At 44.1% G+C, this 25,789-nt stretch overlaps 2 protein-coding genes across 2 annotated transcripts in view; one reads left to right on the forward strand and one right to left on the reverse strand.

Annotated features, from left to right (window-relative positions):
* The first annotated feature begins 77 nt into the window (after positions 1-77).
* RNF20 (ring finger protein 20) lies at positions 78-16,507 on the forward strand. The gene is made up of 21 exons (XM_051641956.1): positions 78-116; positions 1,283-1,344; positions 1,603-1,773; positions 1,917-2,084; positions 2,185-2,332; positions 2,482-2,664; positions 3,727-3,845; positions 4,682-4,828; positions 5,022-5,099; positions 5,564-5,683; positions 6,828-7,007; positions 7,177-7,312; positions 8,064-8,185; positions 8,516-8,907; positions 9,493-9,610; positions 11,093-11,242; positions 12,177-12,389; positions 13,453-13,578; positions 14,634-14,774; positions 15,083-15,184; positions 15,404-16,507. The coding sequence occupies exons 3-21, from the start codon at positions 1,645-1,647 to the stop codon at positions 15,578-15,580; spliced, it is 2,949 nt and encodes a 982-aa protein (XP_051497916.1). The 5' UTR covers positions 78-116; positions 1,283-1,344; positions 1,603-1,644; the 3' UTR covers positions 15,581-16,507.
* A 3,309-nt stretch (positions 16,508-19,816) lies between these two features.
* GRIN3A (glutamate ionotropic receptor NMDA type subunit 3A) overlaps positions 19,817-25,789 on the reverse strand; it is a 71,029-nt gene continuing 65,056 nt past the window's right edge. The window contains exons 7-10 of the mRNA XM_051641954.1: positions 24,066-24,230; positions 23,228-23,301; positions 22,758-22,841; positions 19,817-21,280 (exon numbers count right to left, since the gene is read on the reverse strand). Of these exons, the coding sequence (XP_051497914.1) occupies positions 20,944-21,280; positions 22,758-22,841; positions 23,228-23,301; positions 24,066-24,230 (660 nt within the window). The 3' untranslated portion in view covers positions 19,817-20,943. The remainder of the gene's footprint in view (positions 21,281-22,757; positions 22,842-23,227; positions 23,302-24,065; positions 24,231-25,789) is intronic.

The raw sequence follows: 25,789 nt of genomic DNA on the forward strand, positions 1-25,789 counted from the left end.
GCCGCGAGGGGCGGGGCGACGTGCCTGACGTCTGCGCCGGCGCGTGCGCTGATTGGGCCGCGGCGGCGCCGCTTCCGGTGGGCGGGAGGAAGATGGCGGCGGCGGCCGGGGCTGGGGTGTGTGGGGGCTGCGGGAGGCCGGGCCGGGGCCCTGGGGCCCTGGGGGTCTGAGGGTCTGGGGAGGGCCGGGGGTGGGATGCGGAGCCGAGGGGACGGGGCGTGGCGGCGCTGAGCACCGCGAAGGGCCTGAGGGACGTGAGGGTGCCGGGGGGGTGGGGGGGCCGCGGCCTCTCTGGGGCTGCCCCGAGGTGGGCGGCAGGCAGCGGCGAGCTTGGAGCTTGGGGCTTGGGGCTTGGGGCTTGGGGCTTGGAGCTTGGGGCTTGGGGCTTGGGTGTCCGGCGAGCAGTGCCAGAGGTCGGTAGGGTAGGAGGCTGCCGGGCAGTGGTGGGAAGGTGGGGGTGGCCCCGTGGGGACGGGGGAGCAGGTGTCGGGGCAGGTGCGGCAGCGCTTGTGGGCAGCGGGGGAGCCGGTCCCTGCGTGCGGCTGGGGAGTTGGCGTGTTTCTTGCTCTTCGTGGGGAAGTGGTCTCTCGTAGAGCTTTATGCGGAGGCTTTGGGGTTTGGGGGCGTGGCTGTGACAGGTTTTTTGGGGGTGCTCCGAAGGGCTGTGGGTTATATAAACAAAACAAAACAAACGAAGTGTAGAGAACAGCTGGTGTGCGTAGGAAGCTGAATGGCGAGGTGTCTGAGGTTTCTTGACGAGGGATGCCACAGGTGTGTGAAAGGGCTGAAACACAGGGATAGTGGGCTTGTGGCTGTAGGTGAGTGGCTGAGTATTGGAGCTGGGGAAGTTTGCTCTCTGCAGGTGATTGGTGGAGGTCAGGGTAGAGCACTTTTGGCCAGTGTTAGGTGTGGAGAGTGGCAGGTGGGGGTGTATTTTTATTTCTGTTAGGAGGGTTTTAACTGTAAGAGGGGGATTAAGATGAAGGTGAGTCCCTGGTAGGGGAGGACAGTCAGTCCTTGATGAGTCGGTGTGATCTGTTTGGGGATAGGTGAATTCAGTAGCTGTGACTGAGGGTAAGGTTGAATTCCTAAAGGCAAGGTAGGGTCTCTGGTCATGAAAACTCAGTGGGACAGGTCCTGGTGTACAGTATATGAGGAGTGGGGAGGAGGGAGCTAGGGCTGTGAAATGTGGTGGCAGCAGTGGAAGAACTGTTTTGTCTGTGGACACAATATCTGAAAGGCAGTAGGTAAAGTATAACCAACATAACTTTTGTTATTGCAGGAGGAGAGTTAAAACCAGAGACTGAACCTGCATGAAGATTTTTTTCCAAGGAGGGTGACAAGGTAGCAGTGCTTCTGTTTTAACCTTACAGATCAGGGGATTTTTTTCCCATCACTGTTTGTGGTGCTGTTCCTACTGGTGTCATCTAAGACTTAATGTTTGCCCAGTGTTTTCTGAAACCTTTTGAGTGATGTGATCTGTACTGTCTTGGACATCTTGTTATCCTGGTGAATTTGTGTGTTAAAACCCCTCAACTGAGGTGATTGTGTGGGTGTGTATTTGCTGGGAGTTTTTTTTTAATGGTGCTCTTCAATATTCAGGACGAACGTAGAGAAGGCAGGAACCTGTCTGATTTGGCCACCATGTCTGGAATTGGCAATAAACGGGCAGCTGGAGAGCCTGGCCCTTCTGCACCTCCAGAGAAGAAGGCAGGGGTTGAAGACTCAGGGACCACAGTGGAGACCATTAAGCTTGGTGGCGTTTCTTCAACGGTACATCCTGCACACCCCCCCCCCCACCCCCAAACCCCCACCTTTTTAAAATCTGGAAACCTAAATACCTCTCTGTGCCTCCTGTACGAGCCCGGTCACCTGGCTCGTCTGGAGCGTGTGCCCTGACTTGTGCTCCTGCGCAGGAGGAGCTGGACATCCGGACCCTGCAGACCAAGAACCGGAAGCTGGCGGAGATGCTGGACCAGCGACAGGCCATCGAGGACGAGCTGCGGGAGCACATCGAGAAGCTGGAGCGCCGGCAGGCCACGGACGACGCCTCGCTGCTGATCATCAACAGATACTGGAATCAGGTTGGCCACCTTGTGCTTCTCTCTACGTTCTGCTCTCTCCCCCTGTTCCGCTGCGCTCCTTTTCTCCACGTCATCCGTTTTTTGTTTTGGCTTCGTGCAGTTTGATGAAAATATCCGCATCATCCTGAAGCGCTTCGACCTGGACCAAGGTGTTGGAGACCTTTTGTCTGAAAGAAAAGCACTGGTGGTTCCAGAACCTGAGCCAGACTCAGACAGTAACCAGGAACGCAAAGATGAGAGGGAACGAGGTGAGGCACCTGGCTGGGGAGAGTGGAAAAGATAGATTTCAGCTAAGAACAATGTTGATGTCCTTTCCTAAAGGCTCTCAAATTGTGAAGACTTGCAGTATTGTTGCCTGCCAGAGCATATTTAAATTCTTATACTTTTGTGTCCTCAGGTGAGGGGCCGGAGCCAGCATTCTCCTTCCTAGCCACTCTAGCCAGCAGCACTAGTGAGGAGATAGAATCTCAGCTGCAGGAGCGTGTGGAGTCCTCCCGCCGGGCTGTGGCCCAGATTGTGACAATGTATGACAAGCTGCAGGAGAAAGTGGATGTGCTGTCCCACAAGCTGAACAGTGGAGGTATGACCAAGGTGGCTGATCCCTGGCTAACACTCAGGAATCCTTATCTACCCCCTCTTAGAGCCTGGATTGTAACCATGTTCAGTGACAGCTGAGAACTCTCCCCAGTGTGTTGGGCTAAGGAGAGGCTTGTTTTTGCCTGCAGTTTGTTTGAGAAATTAAAAGATTACAGTTGAACCTTATCAATCAACTGTCTTCCACCACTGCATGGAAGGCTTCATGCTTACTAGTGAAGAAGGGAAGTCAGTATTGCAAACTGATGTTGGACTCTTTCTTACTCGCAGTCTAGTAAAGTTACAGGAATAACCAACTCTTCAGTTTCCTCTGAGTTTTGAGCAAAATGGTAGCCATCGTGTTGTGGTATGCCTAGTGTAGATTCCAGTTTTGAGCACAAAGCAGTTCTGCAGAAGAAAGCCAGACTAGCTTCTGAAAATTGATGTAGCAGATTCAGTTTACACTGATACGGCTTTCTGAAAAATGGAACCAGTTTGGGTTAGAATTTTTAACTTCTAAGTGAAAATTTAAAAGGAATATAAACTCGTCCTTGGTTTGTCTTCTTTCCAGAGTGTTCTGCTTGCTCTGATCGAGGAGATCTGGAGGGTGTAGCAAAGCATTACTGTCCTTAGTTGGCAATCTTAAACTCCCTGGTAGTGCTGGCATGAATGCAATCTGAGCCTGTACCCAGTTGCTGTAGTTGTTACCTGGTGTCTTAGCTCAGGCCACCTGTTGTAGCAGTTACACACCTGAATTTGGTCTGCATTAGGGTGTCACTGGGCTAGAAGGGCATCTTCTGTGTTGCTGGTACTGACACAACTGGAATGGTCTCTGGCTTTAGCAGATGGTAACTGACAGCCAGACATGTGTAGTCCATTAAACTGCAGGACATTTTGCTTAGGGAATGAAAGTCAAAGCTGTGTCTTACCGGGAGATCAGACGAAGGAAGCAGAAGTTAAACCCAGAAATTTCCTTTTCTGTTTTCTTTTTTTCTGTCCTTGCTGTTCAAGAATTGATAACAATCTTCCTTGGTTCCCATAATTTTCCTTTTATTTGTGCATCTTGCAGATATTTCACTGATGGAAGAAGCAGTCCTGGAGCTTAATACCTATCTCTCGCATGAAAATGGACGGCTACAGGAACTGGCTGATGTTCTTCAGGAGAAGCACCGAATCATGTCTCAGGAGGTATAAAAAGGAGAGAGAAAAACCTTCTTTGGGGTCCTGCCTAGAATAGTTTGTAGTTACCATAGTTTGGAAAGCAGATTATTGCCTTGGAGTGGGACAAGAGCATCATGGTTTGAAGGTTGCCTTCTGAACAGAGGTTATAGTAAGGGTTATTGTTGTGGAGAACTGTACATAAATTTTCTGTGTAATTTGGATTTATTTGCTTGTTAGATCACTGAATGAAGGAGTATGACCAAACCAGGGAGTTGAATGGATTTAATTGTAAAATAAAACAGCAGAGGAAATGGTAAAGTGGTCCTAAGTTTAGGGTTAGGGGTTAAACATCTGAGACATTTAAGGTGGCATCCCTCTCATTTAAAATTCCTCTTTTTCTCTGAATCATGTACGAAAGTGTAATGACAGGAATCTCAAGATGATCCCAGTCACTGAGGGATTAATGCTGTTGGCAGTGTGTGTCAAGAGGTTTCAGTTCCTTTAATAAGTGTGTTAACATTGGCCTTCCTCACAGTTAGGCCACCAAGTATTTCAGTGTAGATGAACATATGGATTGGAAAAGTGGGGCTTTTTTGGTGTGTTTTTCTTAAAGCCTTTGGTAGGTACTGCCTGATACTGGCAGCTTCTTGCTTTTTCTCCCTTTTGAGCTTTGTCTTATTTTCATTACTATGGGGGAGTTCAGCCAATGTAAAATTTACTGAGTAGTCTGTCACCACAACAAGAGAGGGGTGGAAAGCATATGAATCCAGGGCATGGTGAATAAGAGAAAAATTAATACTAAGCAGCCTCAGAAAACATTGATGGTGTTCAATATGTTGACTGAAACATTATTTTGATTGCAGTTCTCCAAGTTGCAAGAGAGAGTGGAGACAGCAGAATCTCGGGTGTCTGTTCTGGAGACCATGATTGATGATCTTCAGTGGGATATTGACAAGATACGGAAAAGGGAGCAGAGGCTCAACCGGCACTTAGCAGATGTTCTGGAACGAGTAAGCACCAACCTCTTTGCCAGGAGAAACCAGAGAAATGGGTGTAGTTTTGGGATGTGTGAAATCCTCTTACTCTACATTGCTGTGAGAAGTGAAAATCTCTACGGTATCATCTTCGGTCTTGATTTTGCCACCAGTATCAGCAGTCTTGCATTTAATGGTGTATTGATGAAATCTGTTACCTTTTTTGCAGGTAAATTCCAAAGGCTACAAGGTTTATGGAGCTGGGAGCAGCCTCTATGGGGGCACCATCACCATTAATGCCCGCAAGGTAATGTCAGGGGCTTAGGTGTGGGCAGGGGGAAGAATAAAGTCAAGGAGAGCTTGTGTATAGGGCCATATATTGGAACAGAATTTAGATATCTATCTGTTGCCACAAATCTGGGTGACTCTGGGCAAGCCATTTTGCCTGTGTGCAAGTTTCCTGCTTATGACAACAGACCCAATGGAAGTAGACTCTGTCTCACTTTGTAATGTTATCTGTTAAGTGTGTAGTTGCTGTTACTGTATAAAGTTACTTAATTAGTACCTTCAGGAGATACATTAACAGCAGATACCTTAACAGTACCTACTCTCAGTAGATACATTAACACCTCCCTGGAAATATTCAGGGTTGGGTTGGACGGGGCTTTGAGCAACCTGGTCTAGTGGGAGGTATCCCTGCCCATGGCAGGCAGGTTGGAACTACTTGATCTTTAAGGTCCCTTGAATTTACTGAAAGTTTATTGCCGGCAGTTTGAGGAGATGAATGCAGAGCTGGAAGAGAATAAAGAGCTTGCTGGGAATCGCCTCCATGAGTTGGAGGAACTACGCCAGGATCTTGAGGAAGTAACAACACAGAATGAAAAACTCAAGGTGAGACACCTGTACCTATTTGAGGGTATTTGTGTGGTTGGTTGCCCTCTGTGTTACTGTACTGTGTCTCCAGAAAACCTCATACTGTTCTGTCCTGTGCTTGCCCTTTAGCTGGGTTATATTTTGTACATTGTAGCGAGTTTGTTTGACTTAAATTTTAGTGCACTGCTGGCACCATGTGGTTATCAATGGAAATTGCAGTGCTTTCTTATCTCCTATTTTCCATTCTGATCTATTCAGTACATTGTAATGATGTCTAAATAATTTCACCTCTTTACAAGTTTTGACCCCTCCTACACCTTCCCCCCACCCCCTTCTAGTGGAACTGGAGAACTGAAAAAACTGGGAGCTTGTGTAGGAGAGCTAAGCACTTGAAAGAGTTGATTAACTTAATTTTTCCCACGTGGTAGAATGGATAGAGAGGAAACAGTATGAGCTTCTTCTGTCTTAAAGGTGGCAACACAAAAAGCTGTGTCTCTGTAATAGATAAGTACATGTTACAGAGAATAATCTAAATTTTATCTTGGTGTTCAATAGAACTGTTAGCCTATTATAAGAAATGTCTGAGCTGATAACTTGTTTCAGAGATGAGAGTCCATAAGCTGTCTCGAAGCACTTCTAAATTCTGTTTATCCACATGATAAGTGAGTTTGTTTTGAGAGAAACACCTTTCAACTTTGTTTTTCTCTTAATTAGTGTTAAGCTGTATGTGTGTGTATATGAGTCTGTTTCACTGCTAGTAGTAGTCACCCTCATTTGCTGACTTCTTTTTGTAAGGAAAATTCAGAATCCAAATTTCTGCTTTCTCTCTTTTCTTTTGGTCATTTCGTTTTACTGGTAGAAAGCTAATGTAATGCCTGCTTGCACATGTATTGTCTCTAGTTTTCTGTCATACTTTTCTGTGTGTTCATTTTTTTTATTCAGTGTGCAAGAAAAACAATCTAGTGCATACAGAGAAAGCACAGACTTTTTAAATTGGTACCAAAGCATTATCACTTGCATCTACTTCACAGCAATGCTATAAAAGTTCTACTTTTGTCTTTGCTTGTGGCAGCTTTATTTACTGTTCTCTTACCTTTGAAAATAGATACCATCAACGAGGAGATAATTTTTCTTTCTGTGACATTTTCTTTATCCTGACTAGGTTGAGCTGCGACGAGCAGTAGAAGAAGCTGTGAAGGAGACCCCAGAATATCGCTGCATGCAGTCCCAATTTTCTGTTTTGTACAATGAGAGCCTCCAGCTGAAGGCACATCTTGACGAGGCCCGCACTCTGCTTCATGGCACCCGCACCACGCACCAGCGCCAGGTGGAACTCATCGAGGTAGCACCTCTGCTCCATCAGACTAGGCAACATTGTCATCCCATTGACCATCATGGCTGGGTCTGGGTGGCTCTGGGAAGGCTCAGGAAATGTCTTTGTTCTGGTACCTCATGTTGGTGAGGTGAGAGATACTCCAGGCACCAAGTTCTGTCCCCTTCTCATTCCGCAGAGGGATGAGGTCAGCCTTCACAAGAAGCTGCGCACGGAGGTGATTCAGCTGGAGGACACTCTGGCACAAGTCCGCAAAGAATATGAGATGTTGAGGATAGAGTTTGAACAGACACTGGCTGCCAATGAACAAGCAGGTATGGAGCTTTTCTGCCATACTAGAAAACAAATGCCCATTAGAGACTGCATTGCAGTAAAACACCTGGTTTGATTCTTTGTTTGCTACTGTTAAATATTTGTTCTGTCAGGTCTCTGTCTCAAAAACAAAGCTCTTCACGTGTTTATGGGAGATGAGTTTCGTATTATCTGACTCCTTTTTAGATGTTGCAAAATACATACATGTTTAAGGCCTTGTTGGATGAGGCTTTGTGCAACCTGGTCTAGTGGGAGGTGTCCCTGTTTATAGCAGGGAGGTTGGAATCTGATGATCTTTAAGGTCCCTTCCAACCTTAACCATTCTATGATTCTGTTTCTATGATAATTTGGTTTATGAAGGAATATTTTGTGTTACATAGGATACTAGTAACTTTCCTATATAGGAAACCAGTAATTTCCAAATTTCATCAGAGGAAAAAAAAAGTTATTTCTAAAATAGCATTTAAGTCATAGAGATTTTTTGTAGCATGACACATTTTTCTTAGGAACATAGCAACAAAGTAATGTTAAGGGGAAATCAGGACTGGAAATTTGCAAGGATTTTATGGTTGCATGTAAAACCAGTATAACTTTTTTCTGCAAATGTGTTGTATGGCTCCGTTGTGTGGCAGAATGATAATCTTCCTTTGGTTCTTTATCATTGGCACTTAGCTTGTCCTCCTTCTCCACAGAAGTCCTCATGCAAGGCTGGCAAAAGCGTGGTTTGTTACAGTTGTGTTTGTGTCTTTGTAGGCCCAATTAATCGGGAGATGCGTCATCTCATCAGCAGCCTCCAGAATCACAACCACCAGCTGAAGGGAGAGGTGCTAAGATACAAACGCAAACTGAGAGAGGCCCAGTCTGACTTGAGCAAGGTATTAGAGCAGGAAATACCTGAAAAACGCAGAAAGTGCTTAAGAGAAGAGGAAATGCTATCCTGCTTGCCTGCAGTATCAGCCTGTCTTTTTTGGCATGGGGGATGCATTGCAATTTATGATGGAACTCTACACCCTCCTGCTTCCACTTACTTAGGGAATGGTCTTCCTTTGTAGCTTTGTAGTGCTCCATGAGAAGTTGTAGCAAGTAAAGGAGGGGGCATGCAAGCATGGATCTGCTAAGACTAAGAAGGGAGATAAGGTGGATTTCTGGATGAGATCTTAATAGTTTGCTTTTTCTGTGTCTTTTCATTCACTACTCCACAACAGATCCGCTCTCGCAGTGGTAGTACTCTCTTACAGTCCCAATCCAGCACTGAAGACACAAAGGAGGAACCTCCAGAGATCAAGCAGGAACCTGATGATGCTTCTGCCCAAGCATCTGTCCCCAAGGCTGCTTCTGAAGATGTTAATGAAATGAAGGCCAGGCGAGATGAAGAGGAACGGGAGCGAGAGAGGCGGGAGAGGGAGAGGGAACGAGAAAAGGAAAAAGAGAGAGAGAGAGAGCGAGAGAAAGAGAAGGAAAAGGAACGAGAGCGGGAAAAGCAGAAGCAGAAGGAATCTGAGAAAGAGAGAGAGTCCAAAGAGAAAGAGAAAGGGAAACATGAAGATGGAAGAAAGAAGGAGGCTGAAGCAATCAAGCAGCTAAAGGCTGAGCTCAAGTAAGAGTTGTTGTCCCTTCTTTCCTGCTTCAGTAGTGCCCAAACTGGGGTGTTTGTGTGGGATGACTTGTAGCTTGCTCTTAGAGATTAGCCTCACTGAAGTCAGTTTTCTGGCACCCTCCAAATCTGATTGTGATTTGAACAATTTAGTAACATTTCCTCTATGACAGCCTAAAGCATGAAGTACCAAACCCGATAGTTCAGGGTGTGGGGTCAAATAATCTTTTTCAAGTAATCTGTCATAACAATTGTGTAAAGCTTTGTGTAAAGCAGGTTATTCATAAAAGGCTAGTAGTATTCCCTGTCTTTGATCAGTACCAAAGCTTGTTGCTTACTGTTAGGGTATGTGTTTCCTCCCTATCCCTCTTTTCCTGTTTTTTCAGCCAGTGCACCTGAGCCTGTTTCTTTTCAGCTTCCACCCTGTATTTCTTAGCTATTTGTGTTATCAGGATAAGATGAGCCAAGGATGACTCCATATGCATAACATGGGAGACTGAGAGAATATTGCTCTGACTCCCATGGTGCATATGTAACAGCATAGCTTTCCTGCTGTGTTCTCACAGTTGTCTATCTCCCTGTCTCCAGGAAGGCCCAGGAAAGCCAGAAGGAGATGAAGCTTTTGCTAGATATGTACCGCTCTGCTCCCAAAGAGCAGAGGGACAAAGTGCAGCTGATGGCAGCTGAGAAGAAGGCAAAAGCTGAGGTAAGTTTAATTTGTTTTCCTTTTTTCTCTGCAGCATGTTGCTTAGAATGTTTTTTCAAATACTTTGCACCTGAACTCTGTTGTTTTTGTCTTCAAAACTGTAGATTGTTCCTCTTCTTGTCTTTGTCACTTAGAGATTGCAGTGGTCTGGAGATGAACAGGGAGATTTTGAGATACCATCCGCTGGGTGGGGATGATCCCTTTGCCCTGGCTGAGGGACATGGCTCTTGCTTTCTCAGTTGCATATTCTACCAGTAGAGAAGCTGAACACATGTCCTAGAGATATACACTGACATGGCCAGTCAGACTGCCACAAAGAAGGTGCTTCCTGCAGCAGAACCTACTTACAGGACTCATAAAACAAACAAGACAGATGAGTTCCCTTCTTCCTCTTCCGCTGGTAGAGATAGAATGTCACTAGTGCAGACACACAACATTCTCTAGGTTCACAAGTACACATGCAGTCGCAGATCCCTCAAGTACCAGCATGGCCCCTCTGTCTGCTCCCCCTGGGATCCTGGGCCCTCCCCCCGATATGAGTCTCACCTGTAGCTAGCCCTTACTCCATTTGACACACATACACATGAGGTAGAGAGTTGCATTACATAGAGACAGGAAAATATTTTATAAGAAGAGAAGGTAGGACAGGCTTTGCAGATCATGTGCGGGGCTGAGCCAGACAAGTGTGTTCTGACTGCCCTCATTTTACATGTGACTGGCTCCTTTTATGCCCTTCTCTGTCTAATCCAAATTTGTTTGTCCTTGCACATCCTTCCTGGGCTTGTACAGCTGTATCTATTCCCACAGCCTTCCCAATATAGGATCCACTCCTGGTTTACAGTCTTGTCAGTTGCAAAGTCCAGGTTAATCTTCCTGGAAGTGCTGTCTGTAGCTTCTTGGTAGCCTGCTAGCTGCTGTGACTGGGGAGATTTGTTTCTTGTCTCTGTGTCCGTGTTTGTTGTGTCAGCTCTGTGTCTCTGTATATCTTGTTTCTGGCATTCTCACATGCTCTTATCAATGAGTGTGACTGACCAGGTTTGGTTCTCATCACTGCCTCCCATATAATTTGTCTGTCAGGTTTGAGTCTCTGCATGTTTTCTCTATGGCTTCCTGCTTTTCATATTGTCCCTTTTTGCGTTTAAAATACTCCTTGACTAGATGCTCTTAAAGGAGCAGATGCTCTCCATCCACACACCTGTACATATACAACTGCAAGTGACTGTGTTCCTCCTACTCTGATAAAAGATGCTATGAGATTTTTTTTTTAATGGTTTTGAAATTAAGATCTCAGGCTTACAGCTCATCTTAAAGGTCTGTCTGCCAGTAATACAGCGTTATGTCAAGATGGGATGGGTTTTCTTTCCTCATGCTTGGAAAGCAGTTTCTCCAATGTTTCTGAGAATTATGGAGAAAACAGGGTCTTAAAAATGTTCAGGCCACATTCTCATGTTTAGTGTCACTTCTGCTTTGTCCATGCTGTAGCTGGAAGAACTAAGGCAGAGGGTGAAAGAACTAGAAGACAAGGAGAAAAAGGAGAGTAAAAAGATGGCTGATGAGGATGCCCTCCGCAAGATCCGAGCAGTGGAGGAACAAATTGAGTATTTACAGAAGAAACTAGCCATGGCTAAGCAGGTGAGAAGTTTCCAATGAGTTCTGACTTGGCTAGAGCACCTGGGGAAGATACTGCCTTCTGTTTACAGTCAGGAAGATTACCTGAGAGGAGGAGTTTCTGTCTCTGTATGTGGCAGAGATGTGAATTCTATCTTTCTTTATCAACACGGAAAAAACTTGGCCAGCCATAAAAACCCAATACTTCAAAAAACCCCTGAAATACCAGCATGTCACAAAGCTGATGGCACGGGTGGTGGAGAATATTTAATTGTTGGTGGAGAGCTCAGAGGAGAAATGGCTGGACCAGCCTTTTGGGGAAGAGGTTGCCATTTCTTTTATAAGTATTATCTGCACAGTTCATATAATTAATACATGTGCGTGGGACGGTGACGTACCTGCTTCCACAAGAAAAGGCTTAATCTAGTAAGAGAGCAGAACCACCTCAGTAGGGGAGAGACAAGCCAGTGACTTGACATGTACTTCTTTAGAATTCAGATTCTTATAGTACAGAACCATTCTGTCTTGTCACTTAAGTGGCCTAAATGAGTTAAGTGGCTTGCTATCCTGCTGGTTGGAAGCTGTTGGGTTGTCCACATGTAGAATTCTTGGTCTAGTGCATGTGACAGCTGTCCATCTACCTGCCTGAAGTTAGTAGTTGGTTTCTGCTCTGCAGTGACTGTCACAGCTATTTAGTGATCTCAGGAGCCACTGAGCTGTGAGTCAGTGAGTGCTTGTGGAGATGACCTTCTCTTTCCTACACCTTGTAATTCAAGGCATCTCAGGTGTAGTGGAGACTTCTAGGGAACACTTCTTTCTTGTGGCAGGGAAGATACTGTTACCAGACACTGAGCCATCTTCATCTGTCCTAGATTTGGTGACTCTGGCTAAAAAAAGTTCAGGATTATTGTAGGGAGTACAGGAGACAGTTTTGCCAGAGCCTGTGATTCCTTTGCAGGAGGAGGAGGCTCTGCTGTCAGAAATGGATGTCACAGGCCAAGCCTTTGAAGACATGCAGGAGCAGAACATCCGCCTGATGCAGCAGCTGCGGGAGAAAGATGATGCCAACTTCAAACTGATGTCAGAACGCATCAAGTCCAACCAGATCCACAAGCTGCTGAAAGAGGAGAAGGAGGAGCTTGCAGACCAAGTTTTGACACTGAAGACACAGGTAATGTGAGAGGAGAGAGGACAACAGAACTGCTGGGGGAAGGTGAAGGTGTTACGGATTAATGCTGAAGGCAGCTAAGCTCTATGCAGCTGTGAGCACAGTGGGATGGAAGAGAATCAGAAGGGCAAAGTGACAAAACTGATGGGTTGAGATGAAGGCGGTCCAATAGTTAAAAGAAAGCTGTGTGCACAAGCAAAGCAAAATGAGCAATTAATTCACTATATGCTATGGCAGACAGGTGTTCAGCCATCTCCTGGAAAGCAGGGCTCCATCACGTGTCGTTGTTACTTGCGAAGAAAAATGCCCTAACCCTGAACATCCCCAGCTTCTTTCCACCAGTTTTCTGAGCACAGTGTCATGTGGTGTGGAATATCCCCTTGGTCAGTTGGCATCAGCTGTCCCAACTGTGTTCCATCCCAACTTTTTCTATACCCTCAGCCTACTTGATGGTGGGCAGCATGAGACACAGAAGGTCTTGATGCTGTATAGGTACTGTTCCACAATAGCTAAAACAGTATCCTAAATCCAAAATGCAGCACCAGATGAGCTGCTGTGAAGAGAATTAACTATTATCCCTGCCAAAATCAATGCAGGAGGGAATGTTCCCCTACTCAACCTCAGTATGCTGCATCAGAGTTCAAAGGTCTTGGTATGAAACAGAGACTGATGTATGAGCATAAAATGTCCCACAGGTCTATTGATACAGAGAGCAAGAGGGAGAAGGGAAGTCAGAAGTAATTTCCTTGTCATTTCTGCATATATATTCTGCCATCCTTGGAACCAGGATGGAACTATTGACTGCCTGGCAGCAATTCTCTAAGCCACCTTCCAAAAAATAAGACATCTTTGTTGCAAGTTTTTGACTGCTAGGTTTTAAAGTGTTCTGTTGAGATACAGCTCTGGGGCTGCTCGTGTGTCTGTTCAGGGAGCAGATGGCAAACTGAAGAGATTCTCCTTGTTGATGGGGAGGCAGGGATACTGTTAGCATGCAGCTTTAATGACAGCTCTGAAGACGTGCAGAACACGCAATTCAGTTCTTCCATATCCCCTCTCCCTTTCCAAGGTGGATGCCCAGCTGCAGGTTGTACGTAAGCTGGAGGAAAAGGAACACTTGCTGCAGAGCAGTATTGGAACAGGCGAGAAAGAACTAGGTCTCCGAACACAGGCTCTGGAAATGAACAAACGCAAGGTGAGTGATGGCTTGATGTCCTCTTGGATTGTAATATGGAGGTGTCTTGTGGGAGCACAGGGGGCTCCTAGCTCTCACTGATACTATGGAACCTGGTAGCCCCTGGGTTTGGTCTAGCCTACCAGAAGGCTGAGGAGTCCTGAAGAGAGTTCTGATTAAAGTATTGTAGACTCGTGTTTCCTTTAATAAGGAGGAGTGGGTCATAGGTGTTCCTGTGAAAGTCTGGTGCAGGAGCTGAAGGTGCCTGTAAAGGGAAACCTATCATGAAAGAGGCAGCAGACAGATGGAGTTAATTGAGGTCAAACCTTTTTTAGGGAAAATGGCATAAGTAAAAGGAAGAATATAGCTGGGAAATGGTAAAACCTTTAACAAATGTCTTAAGATCAATAAAGTAGATCTGTCGTGAGTAAAGGAAGACTAAGTCTCATGGTTGATGTTGCTTTGTTGTTAAAACTAGTAGAAATGCAGGAATGACATTAAAAGAAACAGAAGCAGAAATACGACTGCAAAGAGGAAGATGGGGAGGAATTCAGCACAATTACTTGAGCTTAATATCACAATCTGTGGTATTGATGGAACTTGGATAATGAATTCATTGGTATAGGGACAGGCAGAAAATGGTAGGAAAACTGGTGAAAAGAGAGAAGGATTATAAAACAAACATTTTGCAATTCCCTTAGTAGCAAGCATGTAGAAAGTATAAGGCTGAAAATAGATGAACAAGAAGAGAATTGTGTGGTCATTAGTATTTTTCTAATTGACATACATTGCAGTGTGACAGGTTGGCTCTACTACCAAAGAGGAATGTTGAAGCTAAATGTTTAGAACTTCTTAATAATAAGGTATTTTGCTGTTGAAGTAACATTTAGGGAGTAATTCAGTTATTCCATTTACTCCATGTAGAAATACCAAAAGTGAATTGAAAAAATACATCTCCAGCAGCCCCAGGAGTATTCTCTGAGCAGTCTTGGCTTGTCAGGCAGAAGAACTAGGAATCACTGGAGCCCCTTTTCTGTTTGTTGCTCTTATCCTGATTTTTTTTGGCTTTTTTTCAGGCCATGGATGCTGCCCAGCTCGCAGATGATCTGAAAGCCCAGCTAGAGCTGGCTCAAAAGAAGTTACATGACTTCCAGGATGAGATTGTGGAAAACAGAGTAACTAGAGAGAAGGAAATGTTCAACTTCAAAAGAGCTGAGGTAGGTACCTCAGTATCTGTCTGCTTCGGTGTCTGATTCCTTGTTTATTGAGCTTGGAGTGAGTTTCAACTTTGATTTCAGCTTCATCAGGTCTTGTCTCTTTCCATTTTTGTCCACTGGTAACTGACAATCCACGTGACACCAGATGATAATGTAATTTATAGTAGGCCTGCTGGACTATTGGGGATGAAAGGTGTGGTGACTTAGCCAGGTGTGCTGTTGGAAGAGTGATGGTTTTCTTTCATCCCTGAAGAAGCTGTGAGAGAGAATATACTGCTCATCTTTTTTTGTCTCTTGGTTTTATGCAGGAAGATATTTCTAGGTTACGCAGGAAGCTGGAAACCACTAAGAAGCCTGACATGGTTCCCAACTGTGATGAGATACTGATGGAAGAAATTAAGGATTACAAGGTGAGTAGCTGTCTCTATCACACTCCCTCTTTAACTCTACTTCGGTCAGAAGGCTGTGTAGTCATTTTTCAGTATTTAACATCTCTTGCCTGTACTCCAGCATTGAAGAAACCGCCTCCTCCTTCAGAGGAATGGAAGGACCTTCCTCTTAGTTATCTTGTAACAAACCTGTGGCAGTGCAGTGGGCCCTTCCTGGAACTTTTTGTCCTTGTCTTGCAGGCCCGTCTGACCTGCCCGTGCTGCAACATGCGCAAGAAGGACGCTGTGCTCACCAAGTGCTTCCATGTCTTCTGCTTCGAGTGCGTGAAAACGCGCTATGACACCCGGCAGCGCAAGTGCCCCAAGTGCAATGCTGCCTTTGGTGCCAACGACTTCCACAGGATCTACATTGGTTGATTCTTTCCAGTGGAGTGATGGAAAGTAGCTGCTTAAGCTGAACACCCAGCCTCCCTCACCTCCTGTCGTTGTCACTCCTGGGTCAGTGCTTGTGTCTGCTGATCTGCGGTCTCTTCTGAGAAGTGTGGTTAGGGAATGGAAAGAGACAAATTCTGGGTCTTGATTCCTTTTGTGTCCCTTTTCTTACCCTCAGTTTTTGTGGATTCTTTGTGCCTGAGAGGGTATTTCCCATCTATCACTTTGAAACTGTCAAGTTTGGAACATCTAACTGAAGTCCTGCCTGGAGGGAAGCTGTCTGTGATGCAGCAGAGATAAATGGGGCCTTTATTCGAGGAGACTGCTTTGGATGTTAATGATTAAATTTCATCAAGGTATGGTAGTGTTTCTGAGAGTGATTAGTTTCCTAGTTGAAGGGCCAAATAATGAATTAACACCTACATCTGTAGACTTCAGTGGAGTGATTCCTTAGACCTGTATCTTCCTGAGTCAGGAAAACAGTCTGTGACGTCTGGTGTATTAGTAAACATCCTAAACATCCTCTCTACCCTAAAGTCAAACACTCATCTTACTATCCAGAGGAGAATGATAAGACTTTGGAGAATCTTTGATACAGCATTCCACTGATGAACCCTGGTTGATGTGGAGGACATCTTCCCCTAGGCTCTGGCATTGCTGTTGTTGTCCTTAGATTCCAGAACAGAATTTGTAGGAGTTACTTTGTCACAAAGGTTAATCTTGTAATGCACAAAATCTAATAAACACTGTTGTCCTGGTTATTTTTTTGTTTTTCTTGCCTCTGGTAGTATCTATCAGTGCTTCTGTCCTTTGTCTAGTTATTGGAAACATTTTTCACAAGCTTCTAAAGCAGAGTGATTTATTTCCTCCATACTCTGTTTAAAAAAAATAAAAATGGTTAAGTAAACCAACCTTCCTTCTTTTGGCTGTATCTTCACTCTACATTATACCTAATACAACGGAAGGGTCAAGATGCTGGATTAGTATGCATTTTGTCATGGCTGCTGGGAATTTCGTGGAAGGACATAGCATAGGTTACAGTCACTATGCTCCCTGTAGTGCAAGGCTGTATTTGAAGTCTGTGCCTAAAAAAAACATTTTTAGTCATGTATTTACAACATTCCTTCATAGGTCATAGTGCTTTTCCTGTAAAAATTCTGTTGGAAGGTGCAACTGTCAGTTATTTGTCTCATCTCTTTCCCTTCCCTGAATCATAAAATCTGTATTACCTTCCTGTATTCACTGTGGGAAATACTAGAAACAATAGTAAAGTGAAAGCAATTAATCACAGACTATCTGATAGTATTCATTATGATTTTTACCTTTCTAAAAACATCCAGAAAATATGAAATAAACCTTGTAAATTATTACAAATACTGAGAAGTTAGAAGGAACATATGACCCTGTCTTTCTAAGAGGAAGCTTAGAGCTGCAGCATGGCTTAAATGCTCTTAAGAGTATGTGTAGAATAAATGAGAACAGAAGCCTCTCTGCTTTCACTGGAAGTTGCTCACTGGATTATAGTTTGTGACATCAAACTGGAGAAAGAACAGTGCTTTAGGAACACTAATGCTGATGATAGATTTTTGTGGTAGAAGTGTTTATTGATGATCCAGGTCCTGATTTTGGTGAACAAACATTGGATCTTCAAATAGCTTTGCTGTAACAGCAGACTTCCTTTTTACAGCTGTGAGCAGCTGTAATCTGAATTAAACAGCCCATGTAGAGGTGCAAAGCTCCTTACCCCTTTCCCAGTCATTAAGTCACATCACCTTTCTACTGAAGATGAAGCACATCACCCAGGTGCACAGCTCAGACTGGGATCCACCTGCCTGGAGAGCAGCCCTGTGGAAAGGGACCTGGGGGTCTTGGTGGACAACAGGCTTGTGGGGAACGGTCCATCTTCTCTCCCCCCACATAAGACTAAACAAAATGCCTTTCAAGCCAGTGACAAGGCTCAACATGAGTGCACAGTGTGATGCAGGGCAAAGAAACCAACAGGATGCTGGGCTGCATCAACAAGGGCATCACCAGCAGGGATCATGAAGTCGTCATCCCGCTCTGCTTGGCCCTTGTCAGACCACACCTGAAGTATTGCATTCAGTTTTGGTCCTTGCTCTAAAAAAAGGATGGGACAGGCTGGAGAGGGTCCAGTGAAGGACCACAAGGATGATCAGAGGACTGGAGAACCTGTGTGGAGAATGGTGCCATATGAGGAGAGGCTGAGAAATCTCAGCTTGTTCAGCCTTGAGAAGGCTTTGGGGAGACATTACCATGTTCCAGTACTTAAAGGGTGGCTACCAAGAAGATGGAGACTCCCTGTTTACATGGGGTCACATGGAAAAGACAAGGGGTAATGGGCATAAGTTCCTCCTGGGAGATTCCAGTTGGACACAAGAGGTAAGTTTTTCCCCATGAGGACAGTCAAACACTGGAATAGCCTCCCAAGGGAAGTGGTAGATTCCCCCACACTGCAGCTAGTTACTTTATGGATTAATGTTAAAAATGTCTTCAGTGAAACATTGCTTGTATGGCTGTATAAGACTGACTTAAGGTAACTTCTATTGCAGAATCATGATTTTTCTTGTGCACTTACAGTAATACATACTCAGGATGGTTGAGCCATCTCATATCAACTATAGTACTACCTAGAAAGGTTGAACCAGATGATCCCTGAGGTTTCTTCCAACCTGGCATTCTGTGACTCTGTGATTCTTGAAACTTCTATGCATACAATGTCAGTGTTGGGTTCACTTTGAACATGTTAGGAAATGAAACACACAGAGCATTCTGGATTTGTTTCACAGATGAGGTTTGGAAGCTCTTGTTTTCTCTATCCTCACCAAGAAGAAATGTGTTTTCTTATGTTAAAATAATATTTTAATTGAAGCTCAGGAAGTTCTTGAAGCTTATTTTGGAAGTGACTAAATTTCTCTCTGCAGTTATAATTTAAACATTGAGAAAATGAAAACTTTGGATGGTCTATTTTCACTTGCCAGAATGAGTGGAGGACGTAATTAGAAGTTTATCAAGACTAGAAGTATTTTGGGGTAAAATAAGGGAAAGGACAATGAGTATTCTTTATCAAAACTGTCTGAATTAGGCGTCTGAGCCAGGGTAAATTAAGCATAAACAAAGAAAAAGTCTCTTTAACCCTAGCGTGTGTTTGCATACATATTTATCTATATATAAAGAAGAGTGGGTTTACATGTTCAGCTTAAGTCTTTATGCTTAATCAGTAGCATTTTGAAAGAGCATTTGTATAAAAAGGCAGCCTTTAAGCATGGCAGTTGTCTGTCATGGGCAGAATACAACACTGTGGAATGAGGAACTGAAAGTAGTATAGGGTGGGGGGGCTGGGTTTTTGAGGCTGTTGTTGTGTTGGGGTTTACAGGGATCTACTTGAGAGAGTCCAACAGAGGCTACAAGGATGATTAAGGGACTGAACACCTGCCTTATGAGGAAAGGCTAAGAACCCTGGGGCTTTTCAGTCTAGAGAGGAGAAGACTGAGGGGGGATCTAATTAATGTCTATAAATACATGAGGGCTGATTTTCTAGAAGACAGGGACAACCTTTTCAGTTGTGCCCTGTGATAGGACGAGGGGTATGGATTCAAACTCGAGCACAAGAAGTTCCACCTCAACATGAGGAAGAACTTCTTTACTGTGGGGGTTACAGAGCACTGGAACAGGCTCCCCAGAGAGGTTGTGGAGTCTCCTTCTCTGGAGACTTTCAAGACCTGTCTGGATGCCTTTCTGAGTGATCTGCCCTGGGTGATCTGTTGGGTTTGTTTTGTTTTGGTTTTTTTTTTTGGACTTGATGATCTTCGAGGTCCCTTCTAACCCCTCACATTCTGTGATTCTGTGTCAGGGTATCACTGCTGTTTCTTGTGGTCCATGCAGAGCTTTCTGTCTGCAAGTGTTTTTCAAAGGTTATAGGTGCAAAAAGGTGTGCCTTTTCCAAACCCACAAACAGTTTCAGATCTGCCTGTAGCCTTTAAACCATGCCTGGTGAGAACATCACCCCTGGCAACATTCACACAGGTGGCTGGAGATACAGGGAGGATGCAAATTACTTTGATGACATATCTGGGAGAACACAGTTAATTCTGACAGTTTCACAAATGTTCTTTTTCTCTGTAATAGGGGATGTGTTGGGAAGTGTTTGCATTTCATAGAAATCCTGTTCAAATAACACAGTCAGTTGGGTTGATGCAGTATTTATTCAGATGCTAAACAGCTTACCCTTCCTTCCCCCCTAATCATCATCCAGGTGGGAGAGAGCTCCACTTAGTACATTGCTTTTGAAACCACAACTCTCATTCACCTTCACAGTGAGCCCTGGACCACAGGGAGGCTGTGGTGACTCCCTTTCATTTTGATGGGAGATTGGTGGTAATATGATTAATGGACCAGAGCCTCGTTATGTCACTTCGGCTGTGAGAAAGAACCTTATTGTCAGCTGAAGACTGAATATTAAGGGAGTAGTTTCATGCTGATAAATACTTCTCCTTTGGTGGTAAACACTGTTTTACAGTACTGCCATCCCCACTCCCCCTTGTACTTGCTCTGTGCCACCATGAACCCATCCCCTCCCATCTGCCAGTGCAGCTGTTTGCATGGCTTCTCTCTGGGTGGGAGGGGAAGCCAAACCTGGGCTCAGAAGCAGACAGAAATGCTGGTTTGACTTTTGCCGACTTAGTTTTAAGCTGGGTGAGTTCCTTTACCACAGTCACAGAGCAGCCGTATCTGCATTCGTGCTGACAGAGCTGAGGGGACGCTGTGTACTGGGATTGTCACCAAGAATTTGTCTTGTGAAACCACAGCCTGTGCCAGGAGGGAAGGGATTGCCAACACAGAACTAGCACCTGGTGTAATGAGGCAACCATAAGGAGCCTTAGCATGAATGGAGACTAGACCCATAGATATCACAACTAGAACATACCAACAAGGGACATGCTTCCAATGAGCAGTTTAAATTTCCTTTTTTTTCTTTTTTTTTCTTTTTTTTTTTTTAATTAATGCACAGAAAGGGCTAAAAAAGTGAGAACCTCACTGTACTGTGAAGTGGAGGAACCAGGAACTCTCACTGTTTGGATGCTCCTTGTTTCTCCAGTCCCTTGGGAATGGCTGATGTTTGCCAGGAGAATGAGAAACTTGTTATGAAAGGAGGAGGACTCAGGAGGGTGGCAGTGGCTGTGGGCTGCTGCAATTCTGCTCTCATGAGGAGCATATTGCCTGCTTTATTTTTGCACCTATTTCTGGCATTACAAAAGTGTGTTACAAATTTTACAGAGGAAGGGTGGGGGAGAAAGGAAGAAAAGGGAAAAGGGCCCAGGTATGCTAGCCTAGGGCTCTGCAGTTCTGTTTGTCCTCTGATACTCTTCCAGCTCTGATTTCCTGTCCATGGCGAGTTGCAGCTCCTTCTTGATGATTTCGATCTGCTTCTCCAGCTCTGTCAGCTCTTGCATCACTGAGGTCCTGGCAATGTTGAGGGACTCTGCTTTCCCGTTGGTTGTTAAAGAAGCTGGAGTCTCTCTCCTCACCTGTGGCAAGGGGATGTCTTGGTGCTCTCGAATTGTCACCTCATTTTGCCCTTCATCAGTGCAGATGTATTTTTTCCGGTGGCAGTTGCCCAGGCTGGCTGTATTCCACACAGCATGCTGGCTATTCCCTACGTGGGACCTGGACAGAGATGTGAGAGTTAATACAAAATCAGGACCTGCTCTTAGGTGTATGCAACCCTCCCCTGTGAGCCATCCTACTGGAAAAATATGCTGTTCTGAATTGCATAGAAATATTATTCCTTTATCGCTGGAATTATTTTTCTTGAGAAGCACAAATAATGAATGCAAATGGTCACATTTTTGTGATTAAACCATAGCAGAGACTAGAACAGAATCCTAAAATTCATCTTCCCCCCACACTGTTGTTAGTTATGAAATTACAGAGAGCAGAACTACTGCCAAGGGGCTGTGATGTCCAAAGCTGTGTAGCTCTGCAGAGCCCATGGTCCTCAGTGTCCTGGGTAGCCAGCATGACCAACTTGCTTTGGAGCAGAAGTACACATCTCAGAGAAGCTGCAGCCCTTTGTTTTGTAAATATTTCTCAGAGTCATATCATTAATCTATAATTTCTGATATATTTTTTCTTTCACATGTCAAACCACGTGTTGTGTTTTGTTTTTTTTTTGGTGTTAGCAGCTTTTAACAATTCCACAGTCCCCAGAAGGAATACAAGAAACTGTAACAGGGAAATTGTTTTGAAAGCCCTTGCCACATCAGTATTCATTACAAGCTGGGCACCACGACACGAGGTTTCTTGAGTTAAATTCACCATAATTCTGTGCAAACAGTAGCTCAGACCATGACAAAAGCAAGGACAGTGCATGAGTGTGGGTGCACGAGTACATGGGCTGGATGATGTGGGGGCAGAAGTTTTAGGGCAGCAGCATATCTTCGTTTCAATGCCAAAAGAATATTTATGTGGTTCTTTTTCTAAGCTGTTTCCTTTGGGGTTTATGGTCATCTTGTGTTATGAAGCGTTTGCACTGCTCAGTGTCTGGCAAATAATTTACCTGGTGCTTTTTGTATCAGCAAAGATACAGAGGGCCCCCTTCTCTAGAAGAGCCTCTCTCTGACTGTGCTAGTCCCTCTGGCTCTGGGAGTGTGAATGCTACCTTCCAGTGAGGAAGGTGTAGGAGGAGGAAATATCTTGCTGTTCAAATACCAAAAGTGAGGAGTTGCTGTGTACAAGGTGGTGTCCCACTATGGGGTTTTGTGGGGCAGGAAGACGAAGGAGTGAACTGAGGAAGTTAACTGCATGTGCTCTTACATAGGCAGTTTAGAAGCTTAAAGATGTTTGGATCTTTAATTTGCTGCCATTAGCGCAGGAATGACAAACTAAACACAACATAGATTTACATACATGCAATTCAGTTATGCCAAATATCTGATAACAACCTGGGAGACATTTCTATAGTCTGTAGCTGAACTTATCTGTAGAGAAGCCATACTGCTGCCTGTGTCTTTGAACAGTGCACTAACAGTTCTGAGTTCCTGAGAAAATGTAAAGTTTTAATAAAACATGTGTTCCTTGTACATAAGATTGTCTCTTCTTCATAAGACACAGGCTATGGAAACAGGGTGAGGTTGTTACCTACTTTTTTCCTTCAAAAGGAGTTGTTTGAGACAAAGGTTTCTGAAAGGACTGCATTTTCCTCTTCTCAGCTTTGTTATTTCTCATTCTAAAAAATAAGAAAGCTGAAAAAGTTTCTGACATATACACTGCCTCATCTGTGATTCACTGTGACACCATCTCACAGGACCCTAGTTATCTGCCAGTGCTTTAGTCTGTGAGTAATTAATTACCTAAAAACTAGGACAGCAGACTTAAAAGACTGCAAAGCCTGCCTTTAGAACAGGGTTGCTTCTATTACCTGTATGTGAAATAATGAAAAAACAAAATTTCTAAATTTAATACTTTCCATCTGAAACAATTAATTTATGCTTTTTTGTTTTGTTTCATTCTTTGGAGTGTATTGGATCCATAAGTAAATAGGAAGACACAACATAGTTAATTTCAAACTAATTTTTCTAGTTTGTGTTTTAAGCCATACAAAGCCATACAAACCTCTTTTCTACTCGTTTTGTCTTAGGCTGGCGTTTGTCCTCAATAAATGAACTGTTCAGAGCACGATGCAATCTCTAGAGGGAAAAGAAGAAAATAAATTAGTAAAAGCAAGATTAAGAATAGCTCCATAAATAGGTAAAGAATTTGGGCTTTGTGTGATTGACTTGAGCATAAATTATTTTGCATGTTCAAGGATACAAGCAATGTCTATGCTTTGTCATTACAACAGACTTATTTTCCCTTAGTTTCCCAAGGAAGGGCAATCTGAAAGGCTGATAAATAGTTTGCAAACAATCCTTGGTGTTAGAATGCCTCTGGAAAAAAGTGACTCTTGGCAAACTTTTTTTTCTAAAAGATCTTTTTCACTGTGCTGCTTTAAAGCAATAGAAGCTCTTCCTTTTTGTGCCTTTTGCTGCAATGTTATCTCTTCCTTTAGACCAAACACCTAGAGCAATTTTCTTCCATTATTTTCCCTAGAAAAATGAAGGAAATTACCCAACACTACCCACATGCATCAGAAATTTGGGAACCCCTAACAGTGAAATAAAATACTGGTTAGCCAGCTCAGGGTAGCAGCACTGCTGCATCTAGTGTCCAAAAGCGGTGAAAGGCTACAGGTGGAAATGGAAAGGTCCCTTCTATAGGTTTTACAGTTGTGAATGTTTTAACTGTTTCCTCTGTGCTTCTTATTCTATCATTAACTAAGCCTCTTCAAATTCCACAAGCTTCTGTCACACTTAAAATGCTTCAGAGCTGTTACAACTTTTTACATCTTGTTCATGTCCCGGCTTTTTTCATCAGCTACGTGACTTCCACAGGGTTCATCCTGAATACGTACCTGACTTGTATGGAGCCAGTACTTCATCTTGGATTTCCTCCTGATCCGTGGTAGGACCAGTCTGTACACGATGTGTTCCCCAATCGTAGTGAGAATGGACAAGCCAAGCCCAACACACAACATCACAAAGAGCCCAGAAAAATGCTTGATCCCCATTTGCAGTGTCTGTGAGTAAAATCAAAAGGGGCAGTGAATCAAGGAGGATGTTAGTGTATTTTAACGAATGTGCCTGTCTTCTCACTTGGAAATGCACTCTGAATGCACAGTGGTGAAATGCTGCAGAATAGTCTGGTTACTGTTGACAACAAAGCCTTCCTGTGCTGCAGAAAGCTGTGTTCAGTCAGGCCCAGGGACCTGTCATGGGAATGAGAACCAGCCAAAAACCAGGGAATTCTTTTCCTCATGATGTTTCCCTAATGAGATTAAGTGTTGAACATGTAGAAGAATCCAGTATTTCTGGCTGATTTGCATTTGTAAAAGCAAATACTGCTTGACAGAATACTGTCAATGAACTGTAGAGCAAGTCCTTCATCAGCAGTGAGCTAAGACCGATTGTTCATATTTACCAGGATTTATCATTAACTTCTTTTTCTGCTTTAGCCTTGATGGAAGGCCAGGGAGAAAATGTTTTGAAGCTGTAGACTAAAAATGCCACCTCTCCACTCCCTACATTAACAGGAATGAAATTGTGTTTGTTGGGAACCCTGACTGCAATTATGAAAACAAGGAACACTCTCACAGTGTTCTGCTGACCCACCCTTTTCTTGTAGGGTAGTGAGGCTTTAATTACTTTGAATCTCTTACTGGCATTAATCTTCTCTGAAGACCAGAAAAACATGTGCAGCAGCAATCTGTACCACAAACACTTGCACTCCAATGTGGGGGTCAGGCTTGCATGTTATGTATAATCTTAGCACCTTTATTTTCATGCCTCTGTAACTTAGTTACAGGTTTATCAATAACTTAAAACTCTTACCTATAATTACTGCCCACACACTACTTTGGAAATCACAGAACCACAGAATCTTCTCTCTAGGTTAAGCTTACTAGAAGTACTTTCATGTCACCCCAGTTCAGGTGAAATTTCCAGAGCTCAACATTCCTGGGAGATTGAAAACCATCCAGTATAAATGTGAGAATGTGGGAAAATTAGGGAGGAAAATCTCTTCCAGAGTAAAGCAGCCTGTGTCCTAAGAAAGAACTTGTCTTTTTAGAGCACTGAACTGGATTCAGCAGTAATGAGAGAAGGGATTGCTTTTCACAGAATCTTAGGGGTTGGAAGTGACCTCAAAAGATCATCTAGTCCAACCCCCCTGCCAGAGGAGGATCACCCAGAGCACATCACACAGGAACGTGTCCAGGTGGGTTTTGAATGTCTCCAGAGAAGGAGACTCCACAACCTCTCTGGGCAGCCTGTTCCAGTGCTCTGTCACTCTCACAGGAAAAAAGGTTTTTCTGATATTTACATGGAACCTCCTATGTACCAGTTTGCACCCATTGCCCCTTGTCCTTTCACTGGACATCACTGAGAAGAGCCTGGCTCTGTCCTTCTGACACTCGCCCTTTACATATTTGTAAACACTGATGAGGTCACCCCTCAGTCTCCTCCAAGCTCAAGAGACCCAGCTCCCTCAGCCCTTCCTCATCAGGGAGATGTTCCATTCCCTTCATCATCTTTGTGGCTCTGCCCTGGACTCTTTCAAGCAGTTCCCTGTCCTTCTTGA

This window comes from Apus apus, chromosome Z (genome assembly GCF_020740795.1).
Source record: "Apus apus isolate bApuApu2 chromosome Z, bApuApu2.pri.cur, whole genome shotgun sequence".
In the NCBI taxonomy this organism is placed as follows: Eukaryota; Metazoa; Chordata; class Aves; order Apodiformes; family Apodidae; genus Apus; species Apus apus.